The sequence below is a fragment of the Aotus nancymaae genome, unplaced genomic scaffold (assembly GCF_030222135.1).
Source record: "Aotus nancymaae isolate 86718 unplaced genomic scaffold, 86718_ANA_hifiasm-v0.15.2.pri h1tg000011l, whole genome shotgun sequence".
Lineage (NCBI taxonomy): Eukaryota > Metazoa > Chordata > Mammalia > Primates > Aotidae > Aotus > Aotus nancymaae.
In genome coordinates, this window is record NW_026988422.1 from 40436486 (window position 1) to 40449851 (window position 13366).

At 40.6% G+C, this 13366-nt stretch overlaps 1 protein-coding gene across 2 annotated transcripts in view; it reads right to left on the reverse strand.

The window, feature by feature from the left end:
- Window positions 1-667: 667 nt before the first annotated feature.
- Window positions 668-13366, reverse strand: part of FSIP1 (fibrous sheath interacting protein 1) — a 240153-nt gene continuing 227454 nt past the window's right edge. For both annotated transcript variants that reach the window (XM_064374473.1, XM_064374471.1), the window contains one exon: window positions 668-719. In XM_064374473.1, the coding sequence (XP_064230543.1) occupies window positions 697-719 (23 nt within the window). In that variant the 3' untranslated portion in view covers window positions 668-696. The remainder of the gene's footprint in view (window positions 720-13366) is intronic.

Genomic DNA, 13366 nt, shown 5'->3' on the forward strand with positions numbered 1-13366 from the left:
CTACAGTTCTGGGCAAAACTGCGAAGCAGGCAAAGTTGGTCTTGCAACCGTCCCACCTTTAGCCTCATTGTCAATCTCCCAGACATCACATGCACATAGCCTACCTTAAATCTGCCCCAAATCCTTCAATCAGCCTAGACATGTCTCTAGACCAGTGTCTGGTTTTAAATGTAAATGAGGTTTAACCTTACCAGGGATGCCTCAACATCCCCTGGCAGACCTTCCACCCAGACAGAAAGAAGTGGTGCAATGGAGCAAGCATGGGTTTCGGGCCAGAAAGACCTGGTTTTCTACCCCAGTTCCACTGCTTACTATTTTGTGACCACAGGCAAGTTACTCAACCTTGATTAAGGCTCAATGTTCTTGGCCACAAAATGCAGATAATAGTGCCTGCCCAAATATATTTTGGGACGATTAAATACAAACAAGTTCTTCATTTCTTAACCTATCCTTCCTCATCTTGTAAGGGGAACCCATAAAGCTCAGCAAAAATACAATAAAGACATTTAAGTTATTTCTTTACAGGCATTGGCAGAAACCCCATCATGAATAGGGAGTACCTTCGGTAGTCTGCTGCAGTTGATTGCCTTGGCTGGGAGATGTGAGGCAGTTCCTGGTGCAATGTGAAAAAATCCAGGGGATCGCCTGGGCAAGACCCAGGCCTCTGGGCAAAACGTGTAGAACAAGCCGTCAGTTTTATAATCCCCCTAAGAAAGAGCCTGAAAAGCAAAGTGCATTCTTAATTATTTCAAAGAGCTCTGCGTTCTAAATAATCTATCCTGGAAATAATGAAGAGAAGAAAGACAAAACTTGGCTTTATTTACAGAGGTGACGTTACAGGGATTCACCATCTGTTATTACCTGGCAATACCTTAGGGCTGGCCTCCACCACGGCTTCCTACAGTAAGTACATGTAAAGTCTGTTGTTCAAGGCCCTGACCCACATCCAACCTGGACTCCCACCACTCTTTCTCAGACATTCTAGGCTAAGTTGTAACTCAGCCCTGTCTTCCCTGAACTGCCAACAGTCTTCTGCTTCATCCTGCTTTTCTCTCCCCCTACCAAGCCCTCCTTTCATGTTTTCCCATCAACCTTCTCCACATAGACAAGATCCTGGACAAATGGACCCTCTCCATCAGAGAGAGGCCATAGAAACTAGAATCCAGGATCAGGGTCCATAGACCAGGCCCCGGAGCCTGCTGGGGCCAGTCAGGAAGGTGGTCTGGACACCATAGACTTGGGACTCAGTCCATAATGTGGCTGTCAACCAGGGTCCCCTTCAAATTAACTCAGGACCTTTTAGAAACATATAGATGCCCATATCCCCACCCCAAATCTTCTAAATCAATATTCCTTAGTGGATAAGAGAGATACCTGGGCATCTGAATTTTTTTAAGACTCCACCCTGGATTCTAATGCATGACCTTAGCTAAAACCCACGGCTCACAGATAGGAACTCTTCTATAAAAAGGAAACTAGATATGATGGCATGACTTCAAAGACTCTATAAACAGAGCTGATGGAAAATAATACAAAAAGTAGTAGTTGGACAACCTGAACATTTACAAATCAAAGAGGCCAGGTTTTAAGTAGTTTGGGGTGTTCAAAGATCTGAGCAAGAAACCAGTGAAAGTTTCATTGTTTCTCACAATTTACTGGGGAGCAGATGGGTGGAGGGGAGCGGAAACTGAAAATGTCTGGACATTTGCTCTGAAACTAACCAGCACCTGTAGATCTGTAATTAGCAAAGTAAGGATAGTCGTGGCTAAAAATGTAGTTTGTATATATTTCAAGGAGAGTGAAGTGTCTCAAGCAATAAGCAAAAAGGCTTTCTTAAGGACAGAAAAATGCAAAGCCACATGATATCTTGTTTTGGAAAGGGTAACCATAAGAGAAGACAAAAGAAACACAGCAGATGCTGTGTTTTGGGCTTGAGTTGCAGCATTTCATACAACAGCTCATGAAGTTTTAATTGCTAACATTTAAAGGTTCAAATTGGCAGGGAGAGCGAGTCATATGGGCTGAACGCTAACAAAAGGTTATGAAGGAAAGGTGAGGCTCTGTGGCACATCTCCAGCAAGAAGAAGTGCTTAGCAAGGTGCCCCGGGGTCATTGCTTGCTCACTCTAGATTGTATTCTGCATTCTAATTAGCAAAGTGGAAGCCAGAACAAAAGAGCCCTGAAAGAAATCAGAAGAAGACTTGCACAGGAGGATGTTGGCAACTCCCAGAGAGAAGAACAAAATGAGATAGGTGAGCTCACAAGGCTTAGTTTATAGGTGGAAACAGCAGATAGCTGAGACTACTTATAAAAAGACAAACTGGCTCATTGGAAGAAAATTCACTAGAACCCTTTACATTTTAGAAACAAAAGGACACAGACCACAAAAATGTCTCAACTAACAACATGGGTAAGAATGGCCAGCTCCCTGGAGAGGAGGTAGGGTTGTACAGGAAGCAGCAAACCCTCCTTCAGATCAGGATCAGCAGGGGCATTGCCAAGGCAAAGCACATTCAGAATACTGATTAATCGCTAACAAGGGTTTCTCTCTAGAAAAAAACTGAAACGCTATAAAGATGTCTATTAACCAAATAATCCATTTCAGGATCTTTTTGCCCAACAGCTGCTATAATTTGGCTTCTCTTTCTAATTTAGGGTTAAGTTCACACTACTGTCATAATTTAATCAGCATGTGCAAACAGCCAAAACCAGTAACACATTCATACCTCTACAACAGCCTAATCTAAGAAGAAAAAGGGAAGGTGGGGTTAGTGGTCAAGGAGAGAAAGGAATTTTCATTCCCTGCATCTGCCCCTGGGATAATAACAGCCACCATGAGCTGAGTGTCTGGTATGGGTCTAGCCCTATATAAGATATATCATTCATATTGCTTACTTTAACTGCAATGGCAGAGTTGTGAGGCAATTATTAGACTTATGACTCGGAGAAGTTGAGCAACTTCCATACACATCTAGCAAATGCAATTATCTGGATTTGAACTGGTGTCCCTGGGACTGCTCAATCTAAGCTCTTTCTCTACGTTGCTCGGTCACACCCTGTTTTCTCTAAGAGGGTTTTCTCCCCAGCTCCCCAGTTCCCCACTGCCCTCTGTTCTCTCTCTGTGCCTCTACAGCCTTAAGAGTACCATTAGACAGTCCCGGCATAGAGACCCTTTCACTGGGGCCCAGTCAATAAGCGAGCTTTTCTTTTATACAAAAATGTTTGTGGCAGTTTAGCTCCCTCCCTCTAGCTCCCTGTGGAGTCAGGGAGGACAAAGATCCCCTTCTTCTGGGAGTGATCTTACTCCTTGGAAATGCTTCACATAGAATTCTGTGGTTTCTAACAGCTGGTGACTCAACCTCTGGCCCACTGGATTAAGAATCAGGTAGAAGGGATTGAAAAGGTGCTCTGCGGTCAGCAGGTTTTTTTTTTTTCTTTTTGAGACAGAGTTTTGCTCTTGTTGCCCAGACTGGAGCACAATGGCACAATCTTGGCTCACCACAACCTCCGCCTCCCGGGTTCAAGTGATTCTCCTGCCTCCTCATCCTGAGTAGCTGGGATTACAGGCATGTGCCACCACGCCTGGCTAACTTTGTATTTTTAGTAGAGCTGGGGTTTCTTCATATTGGTCAGGCTGGTTTCGAACTCCCAACCTCAGGTGATCCACCAGCCTTGGCCACCCAAAGTGCTGGGATTATAGCCAGCCAAACCTGTCCCCTGGTCAACAGCCATTTAAAAGGCCATGTAGAAAAATGCAGGACCGCTTGAGAAGGGCAGAGAGCAAAGCAGCTAGGAGTGGCCGTGCTGGAGCCAGAGTGTGAGGGTGTAAATCCTGGCCTCAGCCTGTTCTATGTGCACTTGGGCAACCTGCCTAACCTCTCAGCCTTCATTTTCCTATCAGCAAAATAGGTTGTAAGAAGCAACAAGGTAAAGCACTTAGTAATGCTCAGTGGATGCTAGAGAAACAAAAACGGAGCAGAGACAAAGATTCCAGAGTCCTCGGGAGCACGTTCAACATCCCTAGATGAAGACCTTTCATATACTTAACCTCCTTTGTTCACTTCTCCAGGGACTATTCCTTGTTTCTCTTGTCTTGTGTAGACTAATATACCTCTGAAGCTGTTCTTACAACCATTTCCCCTAAGTAGATGAGGGATAACAAACAAGCAAAACATGCGCTAAAGTTGGGTGGCTGAAAGCCATGGACTTCTTTGGAGAAAAAAAAAAGGTAAAGAGTTATGAGGTGGGGAAGGAGGAGAAATGAGCATAAAATTGGATTCCAAAGCATTCGATATGAACATTTCCAGCAATAACAGATGTTTCTTGCTTACTTTAGATAAGACTTCTATGATTCAGACCTCCAGGCAAACTGAGAAGCTGTTAGATGTTGAAAAATTAAATCTAAACACCAAATGCCTGAACCCAAGCAGAAAAACAAGCCCAAACAAGCCTGCTGGCCCCGCTACCCATCGCATCTCACCGTGCATTGAACACCTACTACTCAGGCCAGCGGCCACTGCTGCTGCTGCCAAAACACAAGGTGGCTGGGACCTGAGCAGTGTTCTGCCATCAAGGAGACAGCTGGTGAGGGTCCTGCTTACTCAGTGGGTGCGTTCCATGTGGAAGGGCTTCTGGGCACACACAGGCTCCAGCATGAGAAATGGCAAAGGCAGGGAACACTTAGGGGTGTCGAAGGGAGAGAATACAGTCACAGGTTCTTAGTCTCTGTTTCTGGTTGAGCCAGTAAAGCCCCTTCTTCATCCCTCTTTTCTGCTTATCACTAGAGACAGAAACTACCATGGCTTCAGGCTGCTAAAAGCCTAAAGCAAAATAAAACAGAACAACAAAATAAGGCGGGTTGGACAAGCTTACTAAATGAGAGTATATACTAATTCACTATAGCTATTGGCCCAAAAGGCAGCTTTGGATTCCATCTTTGGATTTCTTGAGATTTTTCAATATGTAAAACAGAGTTGATTCTCACACAATATCTGCAGAATGAAAAAATAAATGTCTGCATGTAAAGTGGCTGGGTCACTGTAGTCCACCCCAAAGAAGACAGGGAAAATGCATTTTGCTAAGGCACATAGTGATGAGAGGTAACTCACATGGTAGAAGGAGACCCAGACTAGGCATCCAGCCTCTAAACAAATATGTAAAAGAATTTCCCAAGGCTCTTGTTAAAAATGCAGATCCTGGTTGGACGTGGTGGCTCAAGCCTGTAATCCCAGCACTTTGGGAGACCGAGGCAGGTGGATCACCTGAGGTCAGGAGTTTGAGACCAGCCTGGCCAACATGGTGAAACCCCATCTCTACTAAAAATACAAAATTAGCCGGGCATGGTGGTGCATGCCTGTAATCCCAGCTACTTGGGAGGCTGAGGCGGTGGGGGGCGGGGTGGGGAGCGGCGCATGAGCGAAGCCTGCAGTGAGCTGAGACGGCGACATTGCACTCCTTCTTAGGCAAAAAGAGTGAAACTCCACCTCAAAAAAATAAAATTAAAAATTAAAAATGCAGATCCTAAGGCTTCCCTCTCCAGGAACTGAAACTCTGGGGTAAGGCCCAGGAATTTGCTTGTCTAACAAGCTCCTGGGATGATTTTGATCCAGGTGGCCTGTGGTTCACATTTTAAGGAACAATTATTCTAAGTCCCACTGAATAGTAGCCTTACTCTGAGCTTCAAAGATGATCAGCATCCTGGCCACATTTTCCCCCAAGGCGAACTCTTTAGCCTCTTAAATACTGATGGATACCAGCAGCCTCCAAGACCTATGTGCAAATATGTTCTGGAGGAGATGACAGGCAACACCACTCATCAACAAAGGGCTTCTTTGAAAGAGAAGTTTCTGGTGGGGACAGTGGCAAGAAAGGGGAATAGCATTATCTGAACCACAGTCCATGCTCCACTAAAACTCCTGTCACATGAAGTAAGAGCCTTCTGTGTAAAAGCAGGTGCCCCTTGGAGGGAACATTCCTCGAAAACATAGAGGTTTTTCTTGCTTAGTTTTAGACAGGGGACGGGGTCAATCCCCCCGCATTACTATGAAATATGGGTAAACTGAGAGCTTAGTATGCTGCAAAGCATCATAAAAACAATTTTATGTTATTACTGGCTTGATTCTAATGGTGGGTTTTCAGGAGGAACAAAATAATAATGGAAATTTTTCTGAGTGCTTCAACAGAAGGAGAGAGAAGGGACATCAGAGTTGAGAGACAATTATTGGAAAGCTGACTGATCCCGAGAGGAGTGCGTTCTTGGAAGCCCAAGTCCAAGACACACAACACTCTGAGTTCAGGAAGCAGCCCCTCTCTGGACAAGGAGCGCAACATCTCACCAGGTATGAGTGAAGAAAGCAAACACAGGACTAAGGAGAAACTATAAATAGCAAGCTTAGCTCCCAACTTAAAGCCAATGAAGTGAAATGCGATCTGCACCCTGTATCCAGGCAAAGGAACCAGGAAGGCAATACCCTGCCCTCCCCTGTGCGGGATGCAGTCTGTCAGCCTCAGGCTCAACCCTCTGCAGCAACCTGATGCCCTGCCTTCTTCCAAACCAAGACTCTCTTCTATTTTGTTCTACTGGTGTTTGCTGAGTGCCTACTGTGTATGCTTGGAAGTGTGAAGAAATGATCCTATCTGCCTAGCAGTGTGTATTCCTGCCATTCCAGAGCAGTTTCCAGTCTCACTTGAGATCATAAGACGCCCGTAAAGTCCCCTGCAGAATGTTAAAGAACAATCAATGATGAGAAATTCAACTTACAAGATCTGGAAGCACAAGATACATATAAATGGGTTGTATTCCAAAAGTTTCTTTTTAAATTCATAGTTTAGAGGTCAGAACACATTTTCCAAAGGGACAGTGCTGTAAATATTCATCAGATATATAATCTAAACCTAACGAATTCATAATATAGCTAAAATTATTCACATGTGCCATGAAAATAAGGAAAACATTTATCCTACATTATTATAATTACATTTAAAATAACTCAAAAATATTTTTGAGCAGTTATCCTTAGTGATGACATCCTTGGGAAATAATGTTTAATTAGAATTTAATGAAAAGGAGATTTCCATAGAAAGTATGAGGAAATCTGGACTCTCAAGGACTTTAGATTCTTATCTCACATTCTTTAAAAATTATCTCTCTTTGTAAAAATACTATATGTTTTTTTGGAAATTTTGGCAAATCCATTAAAAATTTAAATATTTAAATAAAAATATTAAAAATAAAGTTAAATATGAAACTAAAAATTAAAAGTTAACATTTATTTCTATCCAAGATTTTTAAATTCTAAATATATATGCATGTATTTTTAACTTGAAAAGTAATTTACAAATATTTTTGTAATCTACTTTTTCACTTTTCTGTTATCAAATTATCTATTTTATCATAGTCTTGTCAACATTGTAGATTAGCTTTCTTGTTAATCCTTGCCAAATTGATCAAATAAAAATTATATCTCATCTTAATTTTTTATTTATTTGATTACTGTTGAAATTGGTCTTTTCTCCAATTTAATGGCCACTTGTATTTTATACATATATAATTATAATTAATTACCTTTTGCATCTTTTACCTAGTTTTCTGCTAGACTACTTATAGTTTTCTTGAGTTGAAAATATTGTGAATATAAAATAATACCTCCTTGGTTATTTACATATTGTAAATATTTTCATAGTTTATCATTTAATTTTGATTTGGTTCATGGTGTTAACACACAAAATTTTAAGCTTTATACAGTCAAATCTACATGATTTTTCCCTTTTAGTTTCTCCCTATGTTTTTAAATACTGAAACTATTTCACTAGCTCCTTTGCGCTTACATGATGAAAAGGTCATAGAAATACATCCACAGGCCTTGCCTCTACCCCTCCTGTCCGCACCTCATTTGTCCCCATCCCCTGTAGGGAACCAACTTTGCGTCTTACTGATCCTTCTAGTGCATCTTTTGCAAACTTTAAAACAAGTATCTATTTCATCTTTCTGGAGTTGGTACATGGTATTGCATTTTGAAAAGGCTGTTTTTCCATTAAATTTTCTAATTGTTTACAGTTGATATCAAAGAAAACTGTTAGTTTCTGAACCTTTATTGGTACTACATTCATCTTGTTGAACTGGTAATTTTTTAAGTTGATTGTCCCAGGTTTTTAGATGGATAATTACACCATTTTTATGATTTATAGTGATAATTTTGTCTTCTACTTCCAAATAGTATGTTATAATTATAGTTATTTTATTTCATCTAAATAAGCCACCATTTTACTTTGTGATGGATTTATAATTAGCACTATAATTTATGGTTTAAAATCATAATTGGTATCTCTCTTTCCTAGTTTTTAAAGGGGATGGCCGTGCCACATTTGGCATTGCTGTTATCATTTATGTTAGTTAGGATGGGCTAAACTGTGTTGCTTTTAGTAAAACAACCCTAAAATCTCAAAAGCTTAGGACAATGAAAACTTAATTATCACTTAAGCTACAAGCTGATCGTGGGTCATAGAAAGGTCAGGTCAGGTCATCTAGATTCAGCCCCATTCCACCAGAGCTTATACAATCAAAGGCTGTCATTTACTGTCACTGAAGCTAGAGGAAGGAAAGCTGGAAAATTCTGCACTGGCTTTTACAAGTTTCTGTCCAGAAGTGACACACATCATTTCTAATCACATTTTACTAGCCAAATCAAGTCACTTAGCCATGCTGCAAAAGGGCATCGAAATTCATTCCTACCATTTGCCTAAAATAACAACTTGGACATATGGGGGGACAGAACTAAGAAGTTACCATATCACTCTAAAGCACACACATTCGTATACACACCACAAATGCACAGAAGAGATTCCTTCACTGTTGGTGATAGGTTTTCAATATGTCTTAGATTCTTGGAGGGAACAGAATGATCTAAACTAATTGCACAGATTAACTAGATGGTTGTTAAATGGACTCTAATCCAATAATATTCATCCTTTATAAGGATCAGAGTCAACTCAAAGATCAAATTTTTTAATGTATGAGTTGTTAAGAGCTTTTATTTGATTATTCTCTTTCCCTTGGAAAGCATAAATTAACTAAATTTTACTATGATTACTAGTGGCTGAATTCCAGATTCAGATTTACAATCACGTACTACATAGCTAATAATTTAAGTGTAAACGATTCCTTAGAGGTCAAAAATTCATTGTCAAATCTTACTCATTTCACAAAATTTGGGTAATCTATGGTCTAGAAAAGACATTGCCTTTCATAACATTGAGTAATAACAAAATGGCCATGTACTCAGAAATCTTATTTTACCAGGCCTCTGAGTATCCATTAATCCAGTCAGGTTGACATTTAAAATTAACCATCACATATAAAAAATGTAATACACCTCAAATGAGGAAAGATTGAATGATAACTTTGGCTTTTGATACAATTGAAAATGATTTACCAGGCTGAATTATTTAGTAATTATTTGGTATTTATTGAATATATGGCCATTTTGTTATTATTCAATGTTATAAAAGGCAATGACTTTTATAATCACCTATATTTAACATATATTAACATAATCACCTCTTCAAAATTTAGGCGATTATAAAAGGCAATGTCTTTTATACTGTGATGCTAACAGTTCTGTCTCTCTAAGAAAGAAGAGAGGGCATTTAACTGTTTCACAAACTTATTTAATCACAAAAACCTATTTTTGAGACTGTTTTGTGGCACATACTTTGAGAATCTCAATTCCAAAGGAAAGAAAAACATAAATAAGTGCTTAGTTGAAAGGACAACCTCATTTAAAAGTTGACATAAAGGCCATTATTTGGGTCACATAAAACTAAGGCCTGAGATTTGTCACGGAGTTCAAGTCCCCATTTGGTCACTAAGATAATGACTTGTCATTGTAATGGCTGCTCAGCACCTGTGAACACCTGCCATGAATGGACCCAAACCAGTGTGGCCAAACATGAGGCGAGGTACACCCGTTATCACACTGCCAAATAAGGAAAACAAGCCTTAAACCAATTTTTGCTCTACACACAGACATTTACTTTACAATTACTAATTAACAATTCATACAACACGTTTGGTAAGCTCAGAGAAGCCCCATTTTCTGTCCTTCTAGGGGCTCTCGGCACCCCCTTGACTGAAACATTTCCTCAAGGCAGACATGGCAACACACCTGAGGCAGGATTCTGGAAGGTTCCCGGGCCATCCCAGGCAACCCGGAATTCTCCAACTAAGCAGGTGGACACAGGTCAGTTAGGGATCAAGTCTGCAGTTTTGCTGGCACCTTATACCCTCTTCATTAAAAACAGGGAAGCTCTCTAATATTTTAGCCAATCAAGGTAGCTGTATTAGTTTGTGAGGAACGACAGACTGGGTAACTTAAGCAATAGAAATTTATTTTCCCAGAGTGCTGGAGGCTGGAACACCAAGAACCAGGTGTTGGCTGGCTTGGTCTCTCCTGAGGCCTCTCCTCTTCTTTTGCAGATGGTCATCTTCTCACTGTGTCCTCACATGGCCTTTTCTCCGTACATGCGTATCCCTGGTGTCTCTGAGTGTCCAAATTCCCTCATCTTATAAGGACTTCAGTTAGACTGGATTAAGGCCACCCTAATGGCCTCATTTTAACATAATCACCTATATTTAGACAAAGGCCTATGTCTAAATATAGTCACTTCTGAGGTACTGGGGCTTAGGGCTTAAACATATGAATTGGTAGCAGGGACACAATTCAGCCCATACCGGTATCCTAAATATTGATTTTTAATCAAAATGATATCCCATATCTAAAGTTCATTTTGCTAATTAATGTCATTAGTTTGCACAACGGAAACTCCTTTCAGAGATTCACTATGCTAATTAGAAAAGTCTCATACACTTGTCTTCTTTTAAATATAATTTCAACTTTTCTTTTAGATTTGGGGGTTCATGTGTAGGTTTGTCACAGGGGTATAATGTGTGACACTGAGGTTTGGGTTATGAATGACTCCATCACTGGGATAGAGAGCATAGTACCCAACAGGTAGTTTTTCAGCCCTTACTCCCCTCCTTCCCCCTCTAGTAGCACCCAGTGCCTATTGTTGCCATCTTTATGTCCATGTGTGCCAAATGCTTAGCTCTTACTTATAAGTGCGAATATTCGGTATTTGATTTTCTGTTCCTGCATTAATTCACTTAGAATAACAGCCTCCAGCTGCATTCATGTTGCTGCAAAGGACATTATTTTGTTCTTTTTTATGGCTGCATAGTACTCCATGGTATATATGTACCACATTTTCTTTATCCAATCCACCTTTGATGGGCACCTAGGTTGGTTCTATGTCTTTGCTACTATCTCACTCACTTCTTTACATCACTAGCTGCATAATCCGTCAGATGCAAGGGCATCTGAGTGATTGAGCCTAACAGCAAGGGAGGCTGGTGAAGTATGTTTTTGGCTTTTATCCTGGGAGGAAAGGATACAAACAATTGGGCTCTTTTTTGCAGTATCTGTATTTGTTTGCATATTTCAGCATAGACAGTGTGATATTATCTGTATGCCAGCTTCCACACTAATGGCAGCCAATTACCTTAATAGAGAATGTACACTAGAGGGTTGCTTATGTAGCTACACTCAGAGACTTCAACAAATGCTCCGTTTATACCTATAAACGGAGTAGTATCCTCATAGGAACAGCCTTGGGTGGGGTTTGGCCATATGTCATTATTTCAACTGGTTCTCTGTTTTCTGGAGATTCTGTGTTACCTCACAAATAATTATTGTAATAAATCCCTTCTCTGCTTAAACTAGCCAGAATTCATTTCTTCGCAGCCAAGACATCTGATACAGTTACCAATCCTTAGATTTTCAAAAAGCATATACAATATATGTTGTGGTATAGTAATCTCCTCTCTCATAAAACCAGCGAATCACAGGTTGAACAGCTGACCTGCCTAATTTAGACGTCTCCATACCTACAGCAGGGAGAGTTAGCGAATCATATCCTTTCTGAACTAGAAGGGATTGTAGCAATCATCTAATACAGATGAAGAAATAGTCCTAGAGAGAAAAGATTGCTCCAGGTGACATCCATTTTTATCCCTACCCCCAAAAGTCTGTTTGTTTGAAAATAACCCCTGCAACAATTCTCAGCCTGGGGATTATTTTTATTTAGGTTTAACGACTAAACCTATCAGTGTCAGCCTGAAAGATGAATATAATAGGTGGTCCTAGTTGTTGGGGTTGTCATTTAAGAGAGAACAATTTTCCATTTCTGTTTAAACTCATAGCCCCAAGTGGTGGAGAGAGGGTGAGGAAAAGCCAGCACAGCCAGGTCTTCAGTAGAGACACTGGAGCCCAGGTGGGCTCCCAGAGCAACCTACCACCCGGGCTCAGCAATGAGGCTCTACAGGATCCTTTCAGCACGTTCTTCTCTGTTTCAGACCACAATTCAGCTAGGCTTTAGGTCGGCATCTTTTAGGTTGCTGGGGAGGCCTCTCTGTTGGGGTATGGAGAGGAAAACAAGATCTCCCAGCTGTTTGGTGCTGGGTCTCATCCCAGGTATTCACTCTTCTGTGTTTGACACCCGTCATATCTCCTAGCTGTTTGGTGCTGGGTCTCATCCCGGGTATTCACTCTTCTGTGTTTGACACCTGTCATATCTACGGTGGCAGGTTTGCTGTTGTTGTTGTTGTTTTCCTTTGAGTTTTGTGTGTGTGTTAAAACCTAAACTGTTCAAAGAAAACGCATGTTGTTCTCATCCCTCAACCAAGCACGTTTTCTCAATTAGATGCATTTTCACAGAGAATTAGTCTTAAAACCCATGTGAGCTTAAAAATAGATTAAGAACTATTTCTTAAGCTCCCTTTCTTTGGAATTCAGTGTTTTTCAGTGGAGTTTTTTTTGGGGGGTGGGGAGTAGAGGAGAGGAGGTTTAGCATAATTAAGCAGATCAAGAAAAAAAGAAAATCATTTAACTATTTCTTATACAATTCTCATGCTTTGACAATTTATTTACTCATGTAATTTACTAATGTAAATAAAGCTCATCATGGATATTCATTCATTCATTCCTATACTCCTTCATTCACTAAAGACTGTGTATCTATCAGGTTCAAGGCACTATGCTAAAACAAATATACAGGAAGAAGCCTGGAGCATTTAAGAGCAGGATGTCGACCAACACACACATTGAAGGCAACATGATTTGAGCTTCTGACATTTGGACTAATTAAAGCTGAGGAAATTGGCATCTGTGTGGCAGAATGACCAACAAAAAAGACACCAGACAGAACAACCATAGAAAATTTCATCAGCCAGGAAATCACAATACATTCTGCACAACCAAAGAGAAAGTTAATTACTGGCTTTGGTGCATTGCATTCCTGGCTCTGCAGTATT